At 34.3% G+C, this 24,337-nt stretch overlaps 1 protein-coding gene across 2 annotated transcripts in view; it reads right to left on the reverse strand.

Annotated features, from left to right (window-relative positions):
• The window catches only part of EDIL3 (EGF like repeats and discoidin domains 3), a 431,432-nt gene that overhangs the window by 279,413 nt on the left and 127,682 nt on the right, over positions 1–24,337 (reverse strand). Inside the window, exon 3 of one of the 2 annotated variants that reach the window (XM_005661542.4) lies at positions 7,706–7,735. The exons of the other annotated variant lie outside the window; for it this stretch is intronic. Coding sequence (XP_005661599.2) covers positions 7,706–7,735 — 30 coding nt within the window. The remainder of the gene's footprint in view (positions 1–7,705; positions 7,736–24,337) is intronic. 2 annotated transcript variants of the gene reach the window in all.

Consider the following 24,337-nt stretch of genomic DNA (forward strand, 5'->3'; position numbering starts at 1 on the left):
GTTTGTCTATAAAACTATAAATATATTTATATATATATATAAATTAGAGCTTCAAATATTTATTCTCTTGGCCAATGTTCTATTGTATGGTTAGTTTATGGTTCGTAGGTGTACTTCCTCAATGGTCAAATCGATCATTTAAAAGATTAAACATATTAAAAGATTTATAAGGAACTAGTGAAAACAATGAAGCCCTATTGTGCCAAATCTCCACTGTCTCCACCTTCGATGGGCATCATAGAAGTCACAAGATATCCATTATAAACTACTATATCCATGCAGTAACCTCTATCATCACTAACAATTGGGATCAGATATTAAGTGAATACATAGTTTTATATTTCAGTAAACTCTTAAATTTCAACTTTATAAACATGTGAAGAACAGTATGGCTTTTGTTGTTTGGTGTTTTAACACGGCTGATTACTAAAAATGTTTTTTTTTCACACCCATCTGAATATTCCAGTTTTCTCATCATAATTTTTTTGTTATTATGTGAGCTTATTCACTATTAATAGCTACCTTTATGTGAACTCAAACTCAGCTTCTTTCTTTGATATTAAAAAATGACAAATGACAATTTAAAGCAATTTAAAATATCTCCCCTTAAGCAAGAGAAGAAAACAAAAAGAAAATATTCAAACTTTGGTTTTGAAGTATTTTAAACAAAAAAAGAGTAAGTTCTGGTTTGATTAATTTTAGTCACTGATTTATTTTACAGCTACAAGATCTCTACTGTGTCATTTTCAGACTGATTGATTTCATTCAACAACATTTTCCATTTCTGTTCCTATTTTAATTCTTATAATGATTTGATCAATTTGACAAATAAATGGTATTTCTAGAGAGGTAAAATAATAGCTAATAAGACAAAATAAATTAAGAGGATTGAAGAAATTCATATGAAAATAAGCCTAAGTTGATAGACCTTAGAGTTAATAAATTAAATATTATATAGATTAGTTCATTTGTAACAGTCAATTTTGTAATGTAAATGTCTTAATTTCTTAAAGGACACAGAAAAAGGCATTGGTATAATCAATTTATCAAGTCTCTTAATATTATGAAATTTAAATAAAGGATAAATGAAAATTGGATTTGTGCAACATGGGAGAAGCAACTACTGTATTAAAGAGCGTTATTAAAGTTATAAACTGACGTGTATTTCACACCCAAGGATACACACACAAGGGAATACCTGCATGTCCTTGTTTCTGAAGGCCTATTTATTGGACTAATGTCAGATGAATATAGTAGCACAATTCTGAGACTATTAAAGGGAAAAAATGATGTAATATCTGAAGGAAATTTCAAAAGAGAGTTACCATATTTATTTGAGCAATAACAACATAATTGGATTACATACATCACATCTAAACATGAGTCATTTGGAGGTACTATATCTGTAATGGTTGCTTTAAAAATATAAAGCTCATTAGTTTATAATTAGATCTTGGGATATACTTAGTTTGAAGGAATTTCCTGTATAGTTCATAGGTGTTTTTTCGTTTGTTTGTTTTTGCTTTATTTAGGAATCCTTTATTTATTTATTTATTTACTTATTTTAGTAGTTATTTCCCCAATACAATTTTTTTTTTCTATTGTGCAGTGTGGTGATCCAGTTAAACATACAGGTACACATTCTATTTTCACACATTATCATGCTTCATCATAAGTGACTAGACACAGTTCCCAGTGCTACAGAGAAGGATCTCATTGATAATCCATTCCAAAGGCAATAGTTTGTGTCTATTAACCCCAAGCTGCCCAACCACCCCACTGCCTCCCCTCAAGGAAATTAAAGATGTAAAGAAATCGAAAGATATTCCATGTTCCTTGGCTGGAAAAATTAATATTGTAAAAATGGCCATACTACCCAAAGCAATCTACATATTTAATGCAATCTCTATCAAACTACCCAGGACATTTTTCACAGAACTACAACAAACAATCCAAAAATTCATATGGAACCACAAAAGACCCAGATTGCCAAAGCAATCCTGAAAAACAAAATCCAAGCAGGAGGCATAACTCTCCTAGACTTCAGGTACTATTACAAAGCCATAGTCATTGAGACAGTGTGGTACTGGTACCAAAACAGACATATAAACCAACGGAAGAGAATAGAGAATGCAGAAATAAACCCAGACACCTATGGTCAATTAATCTTTGACAAAGGAGGCAAGAACATAAAATGGGAAAAAGACAGTCTTTTCAGCAAGCATTGCTGGGAAACCTGAACCGCTGCATGCAAATCAATGAAACTAGAACACACCCTCACACCACGCACAAAAATAAACTCAAAATGGATGAAAGACTTAAATAGAAGACAAGACACCATCAAACTCCTGGAAGAGAACATGGACAAAACATTCTCTGACATCAGCCTTATGAATATTTTCTCAGGTCAGTCTCCCAAAGCAACAGAAATAAGAGCAATATAAACCAATGGGACATAGTGAAATCAACGAACTTTTGCAGAGCAAAGGAAACCAAAAAGAAAAAAAGACCACTTACAGAATGGGAGAAAATAGTTTCAAGTAATGCAACTAACAAGGGCTTAATCTCTAGGATATACAAGCAACATAGACAACCCAACAGCAAAAAAGCCAACAACCCAGTGGAAAAATGGGCAGAAGACCTAAATAGACATTTCTCCAAGGAAGATGTACAGATGGCCAACAAGCACATGAAAAAATGCTCAACATCCCTGATTACTAGAGAAATGCAAATCAAAACTACCATGAGATACCACCTCACACCAGTCAGAATGGCCATCATTAATAAGTTCACAAATAACAAGTGCTTGAGGGGGTGTGGAGAAATTGGAACCCTCTTGCACTGTTGGTGGGAATGTAAGCTGGTGCAACCACTATAGAGATTAGTATGGAAGTACCTTAGAAATCCATATGTAGAACTACCATATGACCCAGCAATCCCACTCTTGGGCATATATCTGGGCAAAACTTTCCTTAAAAAAGACACTTGCACCCACATGTTCATTGCAACAATATTCACAATACCCAAGACATGGAAACAACCCAAATGTCCACTGACAGATGATTGGATTAGGAGAGATGTGGTATATATACACAATGGAATAGTACTCAGCCATAAAAAAGAATGAAATAATGCCATTTGTAGCAACATGGAGGGAACTAGAGGCTCTCATACTGAGTGAAGTAAGTCAGAAAGAGAAAGACAAATACCATATGCTATCACTTATATCTGGAATCTAATATAAAGCACAAATGAACCTTTCCACAGAAAAGAAACTCATGGTGTATTTTTAATACTCAATGATAAGATGTTTAAATACCTGAAGATAAGATTCAACTAGGATTTTTAAAAAAAGAAGCTTCTGGTATTACAGAAACAGGTGTTAGGTGAGGCTGCCCTAGTAACTCAGATGCTACAAACAAGTGGCACTAGGCTAACGCATCCCATCAGAACATTTGGTGATGAAAATCATACAAGTGGATGCTGGATATTCAATAAGAGGAAACCTCCCTTGAGGAGAAATACAAATGTGACATTTTATGCATCCCCTCTGGAAATCAACACAAAAAAGCACTTAAGAAGCATTTGCTTTTCATACTGAAATTTAGAGGATCAAATGAGAGAGATTAGGCATATTAGAAAAAAAATTCTAAAGGCAGAGCAAAGCATAAAAATATTGTAAACAGAATTATATGGGAAAAGTATGGAAGGATTGCTTGTCTTTTTAAAGATGGCAGTCATTCTAATTTTAAATATAAAGCAAGTCAAGTATTCTCCATTGTAAAGTGAAAAATCTATATAATTTTTGTAGCATTTGTGTAGTTTTACACAAGTAGTACTATAATATCTCATTAATTTGTCAGTTATTTTGTCTCTTCCTAATGTTAGTCCAAACAGAAACGATTATTTTCTTGAAAAAATTCTGAACAAGGAGAATTTGTCATGATTATTATATTATAATTAATCTAATTCTGTGTACCTTTGGGGTAAAAGTAACTTAAATTTGTAATAGAATATCCATACATTTGAAACAATAAATAGCATCATTTAATAGTAGTATTAACTAGGCACCTAAATGTTTAGATAATCTATGTATATAGTTGTTTTAAAATTAAATTTAAATTTATTGTTCACACATTAACAACTAGTCATCAGGAGTGTGTGTCTGTCTGGCAGCAAAGAACACCCCCATATACTTTACTGTTTCTTCTACTGTTGAACTGTGAGGAATAGCAGGTCTCCTATTAAAAATATTATAATCATTTAATTTAAAGAAACTGAAGTATGTATTAGAAGAAGTTGCTATCCAATTAAGCTATGACTCCAAAGGAAGAATGTGAATGTCATATCCTGCAAATATATGAATGTTTAATTCAGGTGCAATTTCTGTGGCAAGCAAAAGATTGCATTTCATTGATGATTTAAACAAATGAGACATAATAGGAAAGAAAGATAAATTAAAAGAAGGATCACAAAGATAAGTTAAAGGAGTCTGAACTTGGAAAAGATCATTCTAGGTAAATTCTTTCTCTTTTTTTTGGGGGGAGGTGGTTGGCTACACCCGCAGCATATGGAGGTTCCCAGGCTAGGGATCTGATCAGAGCTACAGCTGCCAGCCTACACCACAGCCACAGCAATATCAGAGCTGAGCTGCCTCTGTGACCTACACCACAGCCCACAGCAAAGCTGGATTCTTAACCCACTGAGAGAGGCCAGGGATTGAACCCGCAAACTCATGGTTCCTAGTTGGATTCATTTCCACTACGCCATGATGGGAACTCCAAAGACAAATTCTTAATAGAGGAGATGAGAGTAAAAACAGAGAATATTAATAATATATTATATCTATTATAGATAATAGTTTTAAATAAAATTTTTGTTTCACTTATTTATTTTCAATGTTTCTTCTTGTCTGCTAGAAAATGTAAAATTCCATAAATGGTTTACATTACATTTCTTTTGGATAGTACCAACCTAGAGCACAGAAAAAATAATGCTAAATTTGCCCTTAAATCATCCGTAAGATAGAGCATTCTCCTTCCTATAGTAATTTTTCCCCGTTCTGTAAAATTTAATTGAAGAATAGTTGATTTACAATGTTGTGATAATTTCTATTGTACAACTTAGTGATTCAGTTATACATGTACACAATCCATTCTTCTTCAGATTTTTTTCCCATACAGATTATCACAGAATATTGGGTAGAGTTCCCTGTGCTACACAGCAGGTTCCCATTGGCTAGTCATTCCATACACTTGTGTCATATGCCAGTCCCAAAGACTCAGTGCAACCCCACCTACCTATCCCCTTCAGTAACCCCTTTTGTTTTCAAATTCTTTTTATAAAGACTACTAAAGGATATATAAACAGAATAATAAACATTCAGCTAAGAAAAACAATTATTTAAAAAAAATTGGGGCCAAGAACTACTAAAAAGAGTAAAACTCTACTTAGCACAATTGTTCATATTCCTTACGAAACCAAGACTTTACAAACCTCATAAAACCTTGTCAAAAGTTTTAATTCAACTATATAATAATACCCATTTTATTACATATTTGATAAAATTAAAAGAAAAGCATTTGCTCCCATCATCAGTTTTACATAAAATGAATGTTTGCTTTACTAAATGCAAATTTTCCTAATGTTAATAAAATCCGTATGTGAAATCATTTAGTTAAAATACTCCTTAAAAATACATTTGTTCTATTCTAATCAACTGTACTAAAACAACAACAAAAACATCTGGTCTTAGCTGAAAATGAAAATATTTTTAAAACATGGTTTAAACCCTACAATGTTCAGATAACTCTGGAATCAAATAAATATTTGGAGCAAAATATTCAGTTGTGTTTACCAAAAGCTTTTCTTAATAAGTATAGAAATTATTAAACTAATTTAAAAATGAGAAAATCAGACGAAAATTAGCTCTATTATAAGTATCATTTACATTAATTTAAAATGAATCTTCATCATGCAAAAACAGTATTTCTTTTGCAAAGCCACCAAAACTGCTAAGCAGGCAACATCACAAGGAATGGGGTATAAAAATATAAGAGGAATAGACTAGGCTAGGAAAGCATGGATGCTCACAAAGATTGGAACCCACAAAAGAAAAAATTCAATTAAGGCTGAGAAATACAGACTCTTTGAGCCACCTTGTCAAACTAAAACCTCAAGTCAAGGCAAAAAGAAGTCAGAAAACTAGGCAGAGGAAACTTATTACAACAGATAAGTTTGCTATTGAGTAATGTGATCAGGTTGCTCCCCAAAAGAGGCAACCCAATACTGACTAGAGTAGGAAGAAATTATAGGGAGTTGTTATCATCCAAAATCAGATTATGAACCATCTAACTATATTGTGAAAATGAAACATTAGTTGAGAGTTTATCTTATTCCGTGATTCCATTTCAAGGCAATTTTGACTATAATGCAATATGGCATCCTTGGAGTTTATCAAACAAATTTGTAAGATGTCTATTTCATTTGCTTTCCATTGAACTTTTGATCTTTTGAACTCACTTTAACAGATAAAAACCCATGCTCAGTTTTACAGGTAGGTAGAAATCAAGAAGTCTCCCACCAGTTTAAATGTTAGTTTTATGAATTAAAAAGACCCTACTTTGTACCTGAGTTTCAATAACTAGGCTATGTTCCACACTTCCTGTAACATCAAGCTCCTTTGTCCATTAGTTTCAGTAATCATTTTTCTGCTCCTGCCTCTAACACCTAACTCCCTTCCTCAATTACTTTGGCTAGGAAAGAGGCTGGTGCTAAGGTCTGGTCTTTCTCTTCCAACAAGCTTCTAACCCTTTCAGCTCAGGGCTTCATCTCTTTGTCCTAATGCTGCTGGTCTGCTAGCCTGGGTTTTTTATAACTTGCTAACCAGATTGGCTGTGGTGGTGCCTACTTTATCCTTATAAATGTGTCTGGTCTTTAGGTTCCTGGCATTTCGTTTTCACCTATCCCACTGTCCTAGAACCATGTAGAAATACCATGCCTTCTCTACTATTTGTATCCCTCATAGTGTTTAGTTTAGACCTGAGCCTGTACTTGATAAATGCTGGAAAATGGATGGGAAACAGAGAGACAGGTTTCAGGAGGAAATTATAGGGAGTTGTTATCATTGAAAATCAGATTATGAATTATCTAACGATATTGTGAAAATGAAACATTAGTTGTAGCTGAAAGTTATACTATAAAAATTATTTTCTTAAAGAGAGTATTTGAGGCAACAGCATGATTTTTATCCTTAAATGAATATCATGTTCAATGTCAGTCATATATTTGATAATGCAATTCTGGAGTGGAAAGTCATATTCTGAAATATGTTTTATCATTTTCCTCTTTTTCATTTGTCTCTCCATTTATCATTTTTCTGCATTTTATCCCCCCCAATTTTATAATTTTTGGCATTTTTCTCAATGTTTTAATTTCCCAACTTTGATTAGTCTTTAGTGTTGATGTGATGTTTTGTGTTACAATTTCTTCTTTGACAGTTCATTTTCAATTACTTTATCTTTTCATTTAAAACTCAACCAACATCATTTAGTCTGGGACAGCATGATGGATCCAAGAAATAAAGCAAATAAATAAAACTCTGCCAATTTTCTGGTTTAAACCTGAGAAGATACATTTTAAATTGTCTCTATTACTAAGGACATTGAATTAAATTGCAACAATCTTTGCAATATAGGAAGTTTACCTGTTGAAGTTGGCCCTTCTTCATCTGATGCTATGGTAAAAGGAAAAGAGACAAAGTGGGAACAAAGAGAGGGAGGGGAGGGGATGAGGGGAGAGAGAAGGGAAGAGAGAGAGAAATTGAGATTGAACATAAATATATTTCACATTTCTAAACAATGAATATAAGTCCCTGACTTGTAATTTTGTGTATATATTAGATATTTGTCATTACATATGTCATTACATAATAATATATTAATGAATATTTACATTAACACTTAAATACTGTTATACCTTAAAATGAATATGTATTAGAAAAGACCATTCAGTTGCCTACATTTGAATTTCCTGTCCTTTTGCAAACAAGCTTGATCTTTTTAGTTTGCATGAATAATTATAAATCGCATTGTTTAAAGCACAAATTGTATATAACATAGAAATACCCCAACATCTCTGCTTTGTGGGAATATGCTATTAGCAAAGAAGAATCAAAAGGTTATTGGTGATAGTCAAAAATTTTGTTACATGGAGTAGAAATTATAAAGATAGGAATTATTAAACCTTAGAGTGACTCAGAATCACTTTGAGTATTAAACACAGAGATGTTATCTCTATCACATACATACACATACACACTCAACTCATGTGTGCCACATATTTTAAGATTTAGCAGTGGTGATTCTGTAGTGATACCAGGGGAACCTAAATTTTAAAAGTTGATCCCAAGGTATTCTGATAAAATATCCACAGCCCCCAAGTAGCTACATGTGGATATTATAAAAGGAGAGATCACATTATCAAAATACAACTTTATGCCAAAACAGTGGTTTACAGCCCTGAATCTATATGAGAATGCCAAACTAGGTGCCCCACCTCAAACCAATGAAGTCAGAATTCCTTTCAATGGCAGTAACTTATAGCCAGGATCAAGACACTACTAAGTAATGTCAGAAAAACATTTAAAATGAACTACAACTCAAAGTGTGAATCATTTTGATTTTTACTTTAAAAGGGGAAAATAGGAGTTCCCCTTGTGGCTCAGCAGGTTAAGAATCAGACATAGTGTCTGTGAGGATGCAGGTTTAAACCCTAGCCTCACTCATCGGGTTAAAGTTCTGGTGCTGCCATAAGCTGCAGCATAGGTTGCAGCTGCAGCTCTGATTCAGTCCCTAGCCTGGGAACTTCCATATGCGGTAGATGTGGCCATATAAAGAAAAAGAAGGAGAGAAATATTTCAGAGCAGCAAAACTCTAGGGCTAATGATCTGCTGTGTATATGTGGGGGATGGAGCGTGGTGGTTGCAAGAATGAAGCAGCATCACAATTTCATCTACAATTCACCTCTTTAACCTTCATACTAACAGGCATAATCTGTGAGGAGATATTTCTGCTCTGTACACAAGGGCAGTTTAACCAGAATTTTACTGTTGAATTATATTACTCTAGCCAGTAATATCATTTGATTCATGAAGTTTTAAAATAAAAATTTACTCAGCTGAATTGCTTATAAAGGAGCTCTGTTCCCCAGTGATTTTTTTCATCAACGTATCACTGTGTAACTAAGGAGTTGTCTCCACTCTTTTCCATTAAGGTTATATCTGCACAGAGTACACATTAGACAAGCATCCTTTGTGTCCTGACACAAAGTATTTTCCCCTCAGACTGTCTGGCTTGTCTCCCTGGCCTGCGCATGTGCGTGCGCACGTATGTACACACACACACACACACACACACACACACACACACACATGGAGAAAGCAAACACACTCGGCACACATAGCGGGGAGAACATAAATATTTAAAAGCTGTTTGCTGCTTTATCATGTCCAAAATATATCACAACATGTTCAAAGAGGAAAACTGTCAGTAGCTTCCAGGAATTCCCTTATAGGAAAATACCATAGGGGCTTGTAGAAGTGCTGACTTAGATGGATCATTGTTAGTAAAAGTCTGGAGATGCAAAACGGAAAAAAAAAAAAAAAAGCTTACAAAGCTTACATCTATATCTGGTCACTTTGTGTGTGTCAAAGTAATTTATACAGCAACTGATGAGATGAAATATACCCTTATTTGATAGATGAAGATGCAGAGCTTCAGAGTGACTGCGCATTTGTCTAAGGTCAATTTGAATTTGATTCCACGTGACTCTAAAACTAAACTCTTTTCTCTATGCCCTCCTATCTCACCAAGTGCTGATTCAGTATCTGCTAAGAGAAAAAGGGAAAAGGGAGAGAGGGTCATGCAACAAGGACTGGCTAGATCTCTGACAACATTCCTTGGACTTAGCCTAAGGGAAAAACAAAAACAAAAACTGTATGAAATGGCTACAAGAGAAACCCCTTCAAGAAATGAAAGGCTCCCTTGAAAACTCCTAGTTCCTTACAATCCAGGAATAGACATAGGCAGGTAAGAACCTGACTAGGTTGTTAAATAAAACATCCTAAGCCTGTGATACCCAAGAAAGAAAGATTAGAAGAGCTAAGATTTTATTTCTCCGTTATACATGGATAAGAAAGAACAAGCAAGCACAGAATAAAGGCAATTCCAAACATATAGGAGCCACAGGAATTAGGATAAAACCCAAGCTCCTGGGGCAAGCAGTGCACCAACCTACACTTCAGCATGTACTACTTGAAAGCATGTTTGTAACAAATTAATGATATTAGAAAAGAAGCCACACAAATCTGCACAGAATTCTATTGCTATGCAATATCTCCAATGAGGTAGTTCCTCATGGTATGTAGATGTAACTACATCCATACTATTAACCACATCCTTCATATTATTAGCCAATCAATATATCATTAACCCCCCCCCCACAGGGTTAGGATAGGATTGGTATTAATTCACTGTTTCAGTTCTCCTTGGCCAAGATTGCTTTACAGGGTAACTGCAACAAACAAAGCATGATCAAATATTAATAGGTGGCAGCAAGAGTCCCAGGAGTAAAAATGAACATCAAAGTGGACATTAGTGGTTTATTCATTGGCATTTAAGTGAAATAAGTATCACAGAAGTAATGTCATGAGACCCAAATGATTCCTTACTCTTCCTATTTGCTTCTTGCAAGTCATAAAATCAGCAAATAAAAATATGCATATATGTATGTACATATATGTTTGTGTGTGTGTGTGTCACATGCAAGTTCCTCTAATCCTGGAAATTAAAAACTCATACAGCAAGAAAAATAAAAACAAACTAACAAATAACTCTGTATTATTCTTCCTGGTCACAATGTAGAAGAATATACTGAAATTATGATGACAGAAGGAAAACAGAGTAAAAAATAAGTATCTAATATACAGAATTTAACTTGGTATGATCCTCCGACTGCCCATAACAGAATCACTGGGGTATTTGTTTAAATGCCACAGAGCTAATGCATTTGAATTTTGGGTGTTAGCCCAGGTTGTTGCATTTTTAAAAAGCTCAGTAAGTGACTGCTATGAACACTAAATGCTCAGAATTGTGGCTCTACTCATAGAAAGTTTGTTGCAGAGCCATGGGTCCAGTTGTTGGAACTGCAGCAATAAATTAGAAGGTTTCTAGAAAACCCTTTGCAATGTACACTGCAGCTGTTTCATGGTTTTCAATGCTCTTTCACTTATAATATCTTTAGGTTGGTTTTTCTGCATCAGTGCCTTAGAGGAAGATGACTCCTCCTACAGATTTAGAGGAAGTCTGTATCTCTGGATTGAGTAAATCTCTTCCCTTTTCCTGGCCACAGTTATTGGTTTAGGTAGGAATATGACCCATTTGGGGACAGTCATGTGCAAGATGGGTTTGTGTGTGTTTGGGTGAAGAGAAGCTCTTGGAAAGATATTTTCTTTTGAGAAAGTGTCTGCAAATAATCCCCTCTCTCACTCCTTTAGATATGGACAAGGGAGGCTGCGGCCCCAAAAGGAAGTTGGCAGACACCTTGTACCGTGATAGGAGCCAGCTTTAGAATGAAGCTGATGCTCAAAGACTGTGTAGGTAAACAAAAGGAAATTAAATTACTGATGACATTATTGAGCCAATGAATCATATCCTGACCTCACTCTAGACTTCTAGCTCTAAGGAAAAATACGTGCACTTTATTATTTATCTGGTTGTCCCTGAGCTTTCTCTTATTTGCAACTAATGGCATTTTGCAGCCACCGTAACTAGTTTTGTTGTTCCCATTTAAAATATATTAGAAGGCATAAGAAATTAATTATCTCTGAGGCAGGAAAGACTAGAAATTCATACATTCTAGAGCTGTGCTTTCAGAGGGCAGCTGGGTCTGAAAGCTCAGCTTTTAAATTTTTCCATGATTTGATACAATAAACCTATTCCTCTAATTCTGAAGTTGGTCCACAGTTTTTTTGTTTGTTTGCTTTTTTTTTTTTTTTTTTTTAGGACAGTTTGAAAGGGTACATGTTCATGAACTGGGCTGACGCTTAGCCAAAGAAGAAGGCATCCTACATACTTTTTTCACTTTCTATATCTCCCCTCCCTCCCTTTCTCATTTGCTCATAAGAGATGGGAATAGTTATTGTCAAGAATGTAACTACCCAAACCCAAACCCTGATATACATGTGCTATTAAAACACATATATTTCTTCCTTGGCCAGGCTCTAGTCTCTTAATGTGAGCTCAGCAATTCTTCTATCTCCTGCTTTTGTTTACCTTATCCTTGAGTGTTTTAAGTAAATTTTTATAAGTTGGAAATTCTATCTATTTAAAACAATTCTATACACAGCATGCCTCACCATCAAATAGGAAAAGCTCATTATGAGATATATGAAATACATTTCTTAACACATTATAATGTATTTTACATAGAGATGTTATTCGGTTCTTATTGACTTATGGATCATTTTGTTTGCTATACTATAAATCTAGTTAATTATGTACTGAATATGCTTTGCAAATATACAATTATCTATGTAATTCATTATTTCCATGAGCAAAGCAACAAGAAATATGTATTCCTGTATTCTCACAACATTTTAGAGTGTTGTTATTCAACTGCAGTGATGCAAAAATAACAATGATGGTATTTATGCATGATTATTCATGCCTGCCCAGATGTTAAATGCTATCAGTGTGTGTGTGTGTGTGTGTGTGTGTGTGTGTGTGTGTGTGTGTGTATGTGATTACTAAGGCAAAGAAGAGCAAATTACCATTTCAAATTTGTTAATTCAGTCATTTAACTAGGTTGTGGAGTTGCCTCTGGAAGTATTCAGAGAAGTATTTAGAGGTTTTGGCTTATATATTTTTGTTTTGACATATTGTTTGTTGATCTGTTCTTGGCCAATGGCCCAATGAGAACATACTGCAGGACCTAAAATAAAAGTTGCTATTACCAACCTTTTCTTTGTAAAGGTAAGAAGAGGAATGCTAGTCTCCTTGGCCAGAGACTTCAGACAGCATGCTCAGTGGTCAGTTCTACATTCTCAGAACTGCAGAACATCTGAGTCATGGTGAGGAGTAGTAGATAATGTATTTGCATAAAAAATGTCCAGAGATTTTCAAAGTGTTCTCTATTCTATTGATCTTCAATATGACATGAAATTTGATTCCTGTGCTAGGTTTGGAGGATGGTATCTACTTGAATAGAGTTAATAGATGCAGTACATAAAATACAATCATGTACATATGTAGTTAGCATATAAGTATTTATTTATTTGTATGTTTAGTAATCTCTTTCATGAGACTAGGAGTTTCATGAGGGCAGGGATGTGCCTCTTTTGCTTCCCTATGACTACATATTTTAGAATAGTATTTACAACACTGCAGGGCTCAATACATTTTTCTCAAAAGAAAGAAAGGAAGAAAATATGTGTATATTTAATATAGTCCTCTGTGTTACTCAATAAAATTCAGTTGCTTCATTATGCTACATTATTAGACTTACCAAAAAGAAAGACTTATGTTATCTATGTTTTAGTTATGTAAACATTTATGTAATTATATATACACATTGTAACTTATATGATTATAGGTAGTCATTAAATAAGATTTTCTTTCTTGAGACATGAAAGAGAAAAGGAGTAATGCCTACAAAGACAATGATTGCTCTAATAACCAATGGATTACCTCCTGAAAAAATAAACCTGCGATTTTAACCCAAAAAGTATCAAACTATAGTTTATAATTAGATCCACCAAAATGGATTTACTAAATGCACTTTCTTAGTAGTAACAGAGCTCACATGACAAACTATTTATACAATGAATCATGTTAAATGCAATTAGCAGGGCATGTGTGATTTTCTCATTTTAGAAAGAGGTCCAAATGAGGAAAATCATGTATGTGTGACTGGGTCACCTTGTACAGTAGAAAATTGACAGAACACTACAAACCAGCTATAATGGAAAAAATAAAAAATCATTAAAAATAATAAATAAATAATTAAATAAAAAGAATGAATGGAAGCTTTGGTTTCATTTCTTCTACTAAGTAAAAAAAAATATAATTTATAAAACTAAACCAGAGCATAGGGTAGCTGGCAAGTTAACCTATATTCATATCCTAGCTAGTATTAAAGAGACTTTGAAGACATAATTAGGACACATTTTGCTACTTAAAAAAGCATTAAAGATCTTTAAGCTTAGTGATTTGACATTACAACGGCCTATAATTCAATATTTCATGTATTTATACAACTGTCCTCAAACGTCCTTTGTTTATTCAATGTGCCCTCCCTCCTTATTTAAATTCTTCCCATTGTTGTAAAATGAATGCAAGTCTCATCACCTTCCATTTTTAGCATTTATTTTAGTTTCCAGATTTAGTTACCCCCTAACATCCCCCAGTAGCTTTGAAACTATAACCTAAACCCAGTTCTAAACAAAGTGGCAATAGTATTTCACAGTCTTATTCCCAAGCTGGATGTTATCTGTGGTCCTCCTACCAAGGGTAGTGGTTATGTTTTAATTTTGTGTAGTGTACGTAATTAGTACTGAGTAAATATTTTTAGAAAGCTATCTGGTTTATAGAGATGAGAAAAGGAAGCCCCAATAAGTGAATTTAAGGGTTGTTTTTACATTATTGTGAGCCATGTAAAAAGGGAATGGAAAATTAAACCTAAGACGTCCTGACAATTCATGGACAAATAAAAGAAACTTGTGAAAGATAAAGCAGGGCAGGAGTCAATAAATGATTGCTTAGATTTATCAATTTCCAATACAATTAATTCATAATCTTTGTGAAAAATTAATACAGGAGGTTGGAAAATGAAGAATACTGTTTAATGTGATAGGAAAGCCCTGCAGCTGAGGTTATTTGCTCGTCATATGTGAACTGCAAATAGTCATGGCATCTATACTGTTCTGTTTCACAGCAACTGATAGAAGGAAGCTTATACCATCAGGCTCATGTTTGATGGATTTCTGCTTTATTTATGCGTGGGAAGCTCTTCACTTCAACTTCAATTCATTCTGTAAGTCTGGACAAATGAGCTAATCTGAAGAGTAAATCAGTTAAAACCAAAAGAACCAAAACCGAGAAAGTAATGGATAAGTCAGCAATATTGGCCCGAATCTCAGTGACAGCTTCCACTGAAGGAAACCACAGGATATAAATTGTTCATGTCAGAAGAGATTTTTGATTAAGAGGTTGGCCCAAAACCCAGTGTTATAATGGCTTAATGTTTGCATTAGAAAACAGATATATGTTTACTACATTCATTAAATCATCTCAATTATCAGAGTTCCCGATGTGGTGCAGTGGAAACAAATCCGACTAGGAACCATGAAGTTGTAGGTTCGATCCCTGGCCTCGCTCAGTGGGTTAAGGATCCAGCGTTGCTATGAATTGCAGACATGGCTCAGATCTGACATTGCTGTGGCTCTGGCATAGGCTGGTGGCAACAGCTCAGATTAAGACCCCTAGCCTGGGAACCTCCATATGCCGTGGGTATGGCCCTAAAAAGACAAAAAAAAAAAAAAAAAAAAAATCATCTGAATTATCAACTAAAAACACAAACTGAATTTTGAGGTTAAAATTCTTAAACAGCATACATATATATATATAAATAATATAGAGTTATAATTAAATGTTTATACTATAAATAAAAAGAATTATATAATATGTTCTATAACTTGTTTTCATTAATATATTGCACATATTTTTCTGTTTTAATACAATAAGTGAATATGGACAGTTTTTAATAATATTTTATTTTGTGGATAAACCATAATTTATGTGACTAAGTCTCTACTGAATGGTATTTGGAGGGATTCAGGATTTTTCTCTAAGAAATAGTATTTCAAGGAAATACTATTTGGATTCCATTTGAATAATGGTAGAACGATAAAACAAAAATCAATGATCAAATAAATATATTAAATAAATAAGAGCTCATAATCTTGAACACAACATAAACTATTCAATTTTTATAAATAAGGCTTTTAAAGAGTCCTCTTTTATGCTGTCAGCCTATCTTTAGTAACATACCTCTTAAATATGTTGGACAATATTGCATTTGTGACTTCTTCCTATGAAAGTTACTCCTTTGCACAGGAATTACTATTAATGGAGATTGAGTAAAAGTTACAGTGTCCCATGTCTGAGTAGCACAATACACAAAGAAATGGCTAAGCTCTGAGCTTGAGCAGATGCAGCCTTAGACTAATAGATTTCCCCACCCATCACCCTCAACTTACTAGGGATATATAGAGTTACATACTGAATATAATATTCTTACATTAAGCGATTTAAAACTTCCATGTTTTTTTAAAAAATTAATGATGACTATTTGAAGTCAGAAAATTATTACAAAATAGTGGCATATAATATGTGTATATGAACACAGTCAAGAACTTAATATGTTAGTTATTTCAAACATGACATTTATACCACTTTTGAAATTTGTGAAGCCTTTTAGTAAAATACCATTCCCTTTTTACTGCTTATATTCCAAAGAAGAATTCAAAAATTTTATCATGGCTTTGACATGATGGGTTCCCTAAATATAGATCCACACATTTGGCTTAATTAAAATATCTTTTGAAATTCAAAAGATGAAGGGGAAAAACAGAGGAAGGGGTAACTTGAAAAGAGCAAAGATATCTCTGGTGAATCTACCTGCTTCTCTTTGGCCAAGGGGAATTACTATTTTTTTTTTTTTTTCATGTAGTTTGAACTCATTCCAAGGACACTAACTATAAGAGATAAAGCGCAGCCTCTGCTTGCCCATACAGAACTCGATTAATCTAATGTGCCACTGACTTATTCAGCAGTGAGTTAATGACTGCTATAGAGGGTTTTTTTTTTTCCTGCCTGTTAAAATAGAAGCTAAAATTAAATGCTTTCTTTTTGGAATCATTAGGACCTTCTTTAAAAGGAAATAGTCAGTGTAGCCACATTCAGGTGTTAATCAAATGACATTGACAATGTAATTTCCCTGTCTTCAAAACTTGTCTCCCTAGGCTGAATTTTTCCTTAATTGGAATGTCTTTAAGGAACTCAACTGATAAAAAAGTGGACAGGTCTAACGTTGAGACAATGAAATTGAATAAAGGTACAGGGCTATTCTGGGAGGGCCCAAGGCCCATTCTTCTTATCTTTGAGGTTATTTTCAAGTTGAGAATGCACACTATTAACTCCTACTCTTCCAAACTGTTGAGAAACAGTCTAGAAAACAACCTGCTCAGAAAAAAAGGATGTAAAGCAACTTTGCAAAAGAGAATTTTAAATCCAAACCAAACTTAAAGGTCACTTAGTCCAATTTGCCAACCCAAAACCTAAACATTGCTTCAAAACGTTTAGTGCCAGGGAACTCATAATCTCACAAAAAAAAAAAAAACAACAAAGAAAAAACATGTCACATTACTCTCCTAAAGATAGCCTGTGGAAAACAATGGAATAATGTGACTTTCTTGGACATACTCTCTACTCAAATATTTGAAGACCAACTATGTTATCCTCAGTAAAGAGGAGATTTACTGACAGAAAATTCTCTACTTAATTTCATATATTGTGGTATATGATGTGGTTATCATTTTAGTTACCCTCCTCCTAATAAATGCAAATGTGTCAAGGTCTTTCAAATAGTGCAACAAGAATGAAATCTTTATAGCAACACTAATTAGATGCCCAGATGAGCTCTAACTATTATGAAATACAATGGCATCATTACCTGCCTTTTTTAGGCTGCAATGTTACAACTAATAGTCTAATGCTGTATTATGAACTAAAAGAGTAAATAATTAATTTATTTCCATTCTCTCCTTCCTCCTCATATTATAGACCAATTCTTAGAACACCAGCGACTACTAATCTTATCTCCTTCCTATTTAAAGTCAAGATTGGGCAGAAAAAAAGAGGAGGAGGGAGACATGGGGTGAAGTTCAAGGGAGAATAGACTGGCTTGCAAGCAATGCTAAAAGCACCTTAGCAATAGGAAAAACTGCAAAACTTTGAAACCAAGCAAAGCCTTAAAGGTATTTTTCCAGTCTTTCATTTTCTCTCTAGCAAAAAATATAGTTTGTTTGTATTTCATTTGTAGCTGATTAAGTTCACAGACAGGAAAACCAAACATTTGTCTTCACTGAAACAGTTTCCTTTGTGCCCAGGACTAGGTATCCATCTAGGAGGATATAAGTATTCTGTGATTTCTCATGGGATTTTCCACATGCCAACGGACATTTCTAGTCATAGAAGAGTATCCTGAAAACTATTTTTGAACTTTACAGTTGTTTCTTTCAGCAATTAATTTCTGGTTAGAAATTCTAGGTAAGAAATTCACATTAATATTAGTCAATAAGTCACATTCTTTTCCCAATCTGCTAATTACTAGACAAAGTCTTAATGAAAATAATCGCAATAATTAATGAATTGAAAAAGAGATATGTCTTGGAGGAAGGAAAAAAGTAATCGAAAAAACAGCACATCTTAATCCTCAAAACAAAAGCCTAAATTAGTACTTAAAAATTAACACAAATACTATTCAGTTAAGACTTTTGTGTTTGGTTTTTATAATGTTTGTATGTTTCAATTATATATTAGCAAAAGAGATTACAGAATCATGTTCCTGGGATAATACTGTTAATAACATTGAAAACTATGTTCCCAAGAGTCTCATCTTTGTGATTTTTATCATCCTATATTTTGTTTAAAATGTTACCATGTAATAATTTTATTGGTGAAGCACATCCATTTCAGCCATCTCAAAAGCCATCTCACCCATCAAATTTGATCCCTATGTCTGGAAGTAACCTTACCTGCTCTTGACACCTAAGCACATTACTTTCCTCTTATTATGATTATTTTCTGAATTATGTAATGACTATTGATGTGTGGGTTTTATAGTCCCTTTCCAAGGGGCTATATCTTTATAAGTATCTCAAGGTCAAGCCCTTTATCCTGGGGTTATAGACAAAGGGGAGACTAGGCTCTGGGGGTCAGGAACAGCATATCAGCAATGTTCAATAATATTCATTAAGTGAAATATTTTAGTTTTCTTTTCTGCCTTTCCCCCCCCCCCCCCCCAGGGCCTCATCTGCAGCACATGGAAGTTCCTAGGCTAGGGGTTGAATCCAAGCTTTAGCTGCTGGCCTATGCCTCAGCCCCAGCGACATGGGATCTGAGCTGGGTCTGTGACATACACAACAGCTCACAGCAATGCCGGATCCCCGTCCCACAGAGCGAGACCAGGGATGGAACCCGCATCCTCATGGATACTACTCAGATTTGTTTCTGCTGTGCCACAATGAGAACTTCCTGGTCTTTTTCTGCTTTGTGATTCTATCTTTACACAAAGCCGTAAAGAGCTTATTGTTGATGTAGCACATCTAAGAACCTCGTATTAATATGTTGTCATAAATTCCAACTTGGTATTTATTATGCTTTTACAGGATTCCTATTTTGCAGTCTTGCAAAGAAAATTCAATTCATAAGTTATTTGCTATAAGCATAAGGAAAGCTGTATTCCTGAAAGGCCAATTCCTAATTATGCAAGCATTACTTACATTACTCATAATTTTCAAATAATAAAACATAGGGTCCTTTTTTTCCCATAAGTAGGTGATTTGTCAAATTATACACTGAAGAAAATAAAATTTTGAAAAATTAAAAGCTGACAGCTAAATTGCCCCCAGTTTGCATATTCAAGCACAAGCAGGACAAATCCTGACATAAAAATAATAGGTCAGGATTTATTGGACATTTCAACAATGTCATTAATGACTGAAATGATGGAAGAATATTCAGGGACTTAGAAGCCTAATTTCTGCATGTGACTTTTGAATTGTCTATAAGGTTTAGCTATTTTTATTTACTTATTTCATAAATCCTACATAGCTTTTATTCTAAGGCAGAAACTATTCTAAGAACCTTACATTTACTAATTCTCTTTAATTGAACAAAACCCCTTCGAACTTGGTACTATTATTATTCGGATTTTACACATAAGGAAGGAAGGCATCAAGAGATTAAGCAACTTGCCCAAAAGTAATAAAGGTAGTAAAGAGAAGAATCAGAAATTGAATTCAGTCTGGCTGAATTAGTTCTTAATCACATCATGATGTGATTCTTTAGAAAATGTGTTCCTAAAGAATTCTAAGTGAGCATGTTGAGCATGACAACACTGGAATTAGAAGTATTATTATTATTGTTGTTGTTGTTATTGTTATTATAGCTCCAGCTTCTCTCATTGCTTCAAAGTATCCATCCTCATATGTATAACAGGCACACTTTAATCTGGACACAAACACTGGACTGTGGAAAAGCATGGGACCAGATTTCAGGTTTGACACATATTCTGCCCATCTTTGAGCAGGAATCTATGTATGACCTTAGTATAATCATTGTGTTTATCACAGATTCACTCTCCCTTTTAACACTGAGATTGGTATTAGCTCAACTAATTCAAGATTACTACAAGAATAATATATATATATTAGCATTTTAATAGATAGAGAATGCTAAAAATATGAGATGTTACTAAAGAGAAAGGGGTGAGGGAAAAATATTCTTGGCATTATAGTGATTGGTAAATTGCATAAATGTCCCACACTTCAATTTCAGGACACAATGGCCCAATAGCCAGAATATCTGCTTGTGATGTGAGCCTTACCACAGAGGTTTTGGGTCAGGAAATCATTGTGGAGATAATGTAGCTCAACCACCATAGTTGAATAATTAACAAAAGCTGACCTCAGAGCCCAAAGCACATTCTGGGATGCACCCTGATTTATCCATTTCCTGCAGAGCCAATGCCACTGACTGAAAGAGACCTGAGTTGACACAAACATCTGTCTTGTTAAAAATATGTGAGAGCTACTGTGTTGATGAGTAGCAGTGATGAGCTCTGTACTCAATTGCTCTCTATGATTTCAATGAAGCACTGGGGTCAAATTTCTCCATTAAATTTTTACGAGATAAAGACATAATAGGGATTTCTCAACATTTTATGCAAAGAAGGTGCTAATTCTTACTTGATACATTTTCCTAGGATCAGTACTTAAGAAAACCCCCTTATTTGTGGTTCTTTTACTGAGGAAATGAAATTGGATTCTCCCTACTTTACTTTCCAAGCTTTGATTCTTTGATTAAAATAAATAAAGGTAACAGTAAATACTGATTGTTGTCCTTTTTTTTTTTTTTTTTGTCTTTTTAGGGTTGCATCCATGACATATGGAAGTTCCCAGGCCAGGGGCTGAATCAGAGTTATAGCTGCTGGCCTACACCATAGCAACACCAACCCTGGATATGAGCCACATCTGTGACCTACACCACAGCTCATGGCGACACCAGATCCTCCTTAACTCACTGACCGAGGACAGGATTCAAACCTGAATCCTCATGGATGCTAGTTGGGTTCATTACCACTGAGCCACAAAGGGAACTCTAATTGCTTTCCATTTTAAATCATAGTTTGGTAAATTTTATACCTTCAGAGGGAAAAAAATATATATTCTAAAGAGGATTCTGCCCAAATTCTCTCTCATTATATGACTGATTTAAAGAGTAAGCCATAAGGTAAACTATGGACTTTGAGAAGTAATGAAACCTCAGTGTAGATTCATCAGTTGTAACATGTGTACCACTCTGATGAGGGATGTTGCTAATGGAGGAGGCTAAGCATGTATGGGGGCAGGATGTAAATGGAAATTCCCTGTAGTTTCTGTTAAAATTTTCTGTTAACCTTAAACTAGTATAAAAATAAAAAGTCTATCAAAATAAAAATTATGTGTTGCCACTGTACTTTAAATACGGATGCCAGAATTTGCCTTCACATAAATACTTTGATATATGTTGAATAATAAATTGCCCTAGAAGACAAAGTTACCTTGAGGTGTCACCCAGTTTTCCTCTGGCTTCATGGACTGTGGCCAAATAAGACTTCACACACAATGACATGTACTTGAAGCTCCTTGAGGAAAGATGCATGCCTTCTATTTCATTGTAGTGACCCTTACGCTTTACTCCTGTAATTTCTCATGACAGTATGATTTTAGCACATAGTAGGTGCCAAGAAGATTTGTTGATCAATCTAATTTACTAACATTAAATTACTACAGGGGGGTTCTAATAATTTTAAGAAATAAATATCAACCTATCAAAATATTGTTTTCAGTGAATTCTTAATGCTTCATCTCTTTCTCTTCATTCTCTCCATTGTGTACATAATGCTAAGAGGAAAGCTGAGGACAAATATGCTGTCATTCATCCAATAACATTTCACTAACATCATATTAATCATTTTCCCACTTCCTACCTTTTGTAACCTTCTTAGGCTTTCTTTATCCAGTCATTCTAAGTGTGTTCCATGCTCTAGATGCTCCAGAGCCATTTTTAATGCTTCTTTAATGAAATGCCTGTTCCCTCTCTTAGTGTTCTTACCTTACCTTAACCTTTTCCTCATGGTTGTACAAATAAAACTGGATTTTCTATAGGCCTCTTTATAGTCTGTCCTTTTAAAATGATTTATGGCTTTATATAATAATTGCTTAAGAGAAATAAAAAGGGATGTAGTCCTCATATGCTATTTTAAAAATATATTTGATGGGACAACAATCTCTTCTTTTACTCTACAAATATATATTTTCTCCTCTCACACTAATCAAATAACCACAAATCTACATTACAGTGATTAAGAAGATTTAAGCCCATTAAGGTTTCTTTTCATTATAAATCTATCATGATAAAGTGTTTAGCCTTTTCCATACAATCTTTATGATATTAAAGGTTTCCAAGTAACTCTTATCCCAAACATTTACTTTTAAGAATTTAGTCTAAGGAGACAATGGTGAATATACACAAAATATAGTTAAAACAGTGTTTACCAATAAAGGAAATTTGCATGGCACTTGAATGTCCAAAAATAGTGGCTGGGTAAGTAAAATGAAGGTAAATGATGAAATGTTAACCTGATATATTATTTTATTTTATTTTATTTATTTATTTTTTTAGGGCCACACATGTGGCATATGGAAGTTCCTAGGCTAGAGGTTGAATTGGAGCTGTGGCTGCTGGCCTATACCGCAGCCACAGCAATGCAGGATCCCAGCCTCATCCATAACCTACAGCACAGCTCACTGCATCACTGGACCTTTAACCCACTGAGCAAGGCCAGGAACTGAACCTGCGTCCTCATGAATACTAGTCAGGTTTGTTGCTGCTGAGCCATGATGGGAACTCTGTAGCCTGATATTTTAAATAACTCCAGGAAAGAATTTTTTTTTTTTTCTTTTTTTTGCTATTTCTTTGGGCCGCTCCCGCGGCATATGGAGGTTCCCAGGCTAGGGGTCTCATCGGAGCTGTAGCCACCGGCCTACGCCAGAGCCACAGCAACGCGGGATCCGAGCCACGTCTGCAACCTACACCACAGCTCACGGCAACGCCGGATCGTTAACCCACTGAGCAAGGGCAGGGACCGAACCCGCAACCTCATGGTTCCTAGTCGGATTCGTTAACCACTGCGCCACGACGGGAACTCCCAGGAAAGAATTTTTAATGAAATGGAAAGATAGTAATTTCATATCCTAAGTGAAAAAAAGTGATCAAAGAATATGGTATGTATAAGTTTTATGCACTGTATATATATACTCATAAACACCCACATGCAGATAATTTTGTAAAAAAGGTGTCAACTTAAATTGCTATCACTCTTTATATGACTATGACTTTATATATATATATGTCTATATACAGAGATGAAGGATCTATAGATAAAGGTAAATGATTTAAAAAAGAGTGAAAGTATATATAACCTAAGGTTATGATACTTTTAATTTACTTCTTTTACTTTGTATTTTGTAAGTTTTATTACATTTGTAATCAAGAAAATCAATAAACTCTAATAAGATATAAATTCTAAAATTTGGCTTCAATATATAAAAGCAATATACACACTGTACACTCTTCTTCCTATGAACAGCATTTAGCAACTCAGCCTAAAGATAATTATGTTTTCATTTTCTTGTTTCCACTGTAATCACAGGAAGAACATTTTGCTCATTTTCTAGCAACATATCAATTTCCATGAAATAATAAAATTTTAATACCTTGTCATGACTGGTGAAAAATAATGTTATTTTTTAATTACTTGCTCTGTCTGGGATAACATGGATTAATGTGTACTTAATTCAATTAAAAGAAAACAAAAATAGGTGTAATTACGAAAATCAAGCAAGAGATTCATGGTGAAATTCAATGAAGAGGAAATCAAGTAATAGTATGCA

The sequence above is a fragment of the Sus scrofa genome, chromosome 2 (genome assembly GCF_054392235.1).
Source record: "Sus scrofa isolate SSC_HxYL_T2T_F1_AM1 chromosome 2, Sscrofa_HxYL_maternal_Yorkshire_Landrace_v2.0, whole genome shotgun sequence".
Classification (NCBI taxonomy): domain Eukaryota; kingdom Metazoa; phylum Chordata; class Mammalia; order Artiodactyla; family Suidae; genus Sus; species Sus scrofa.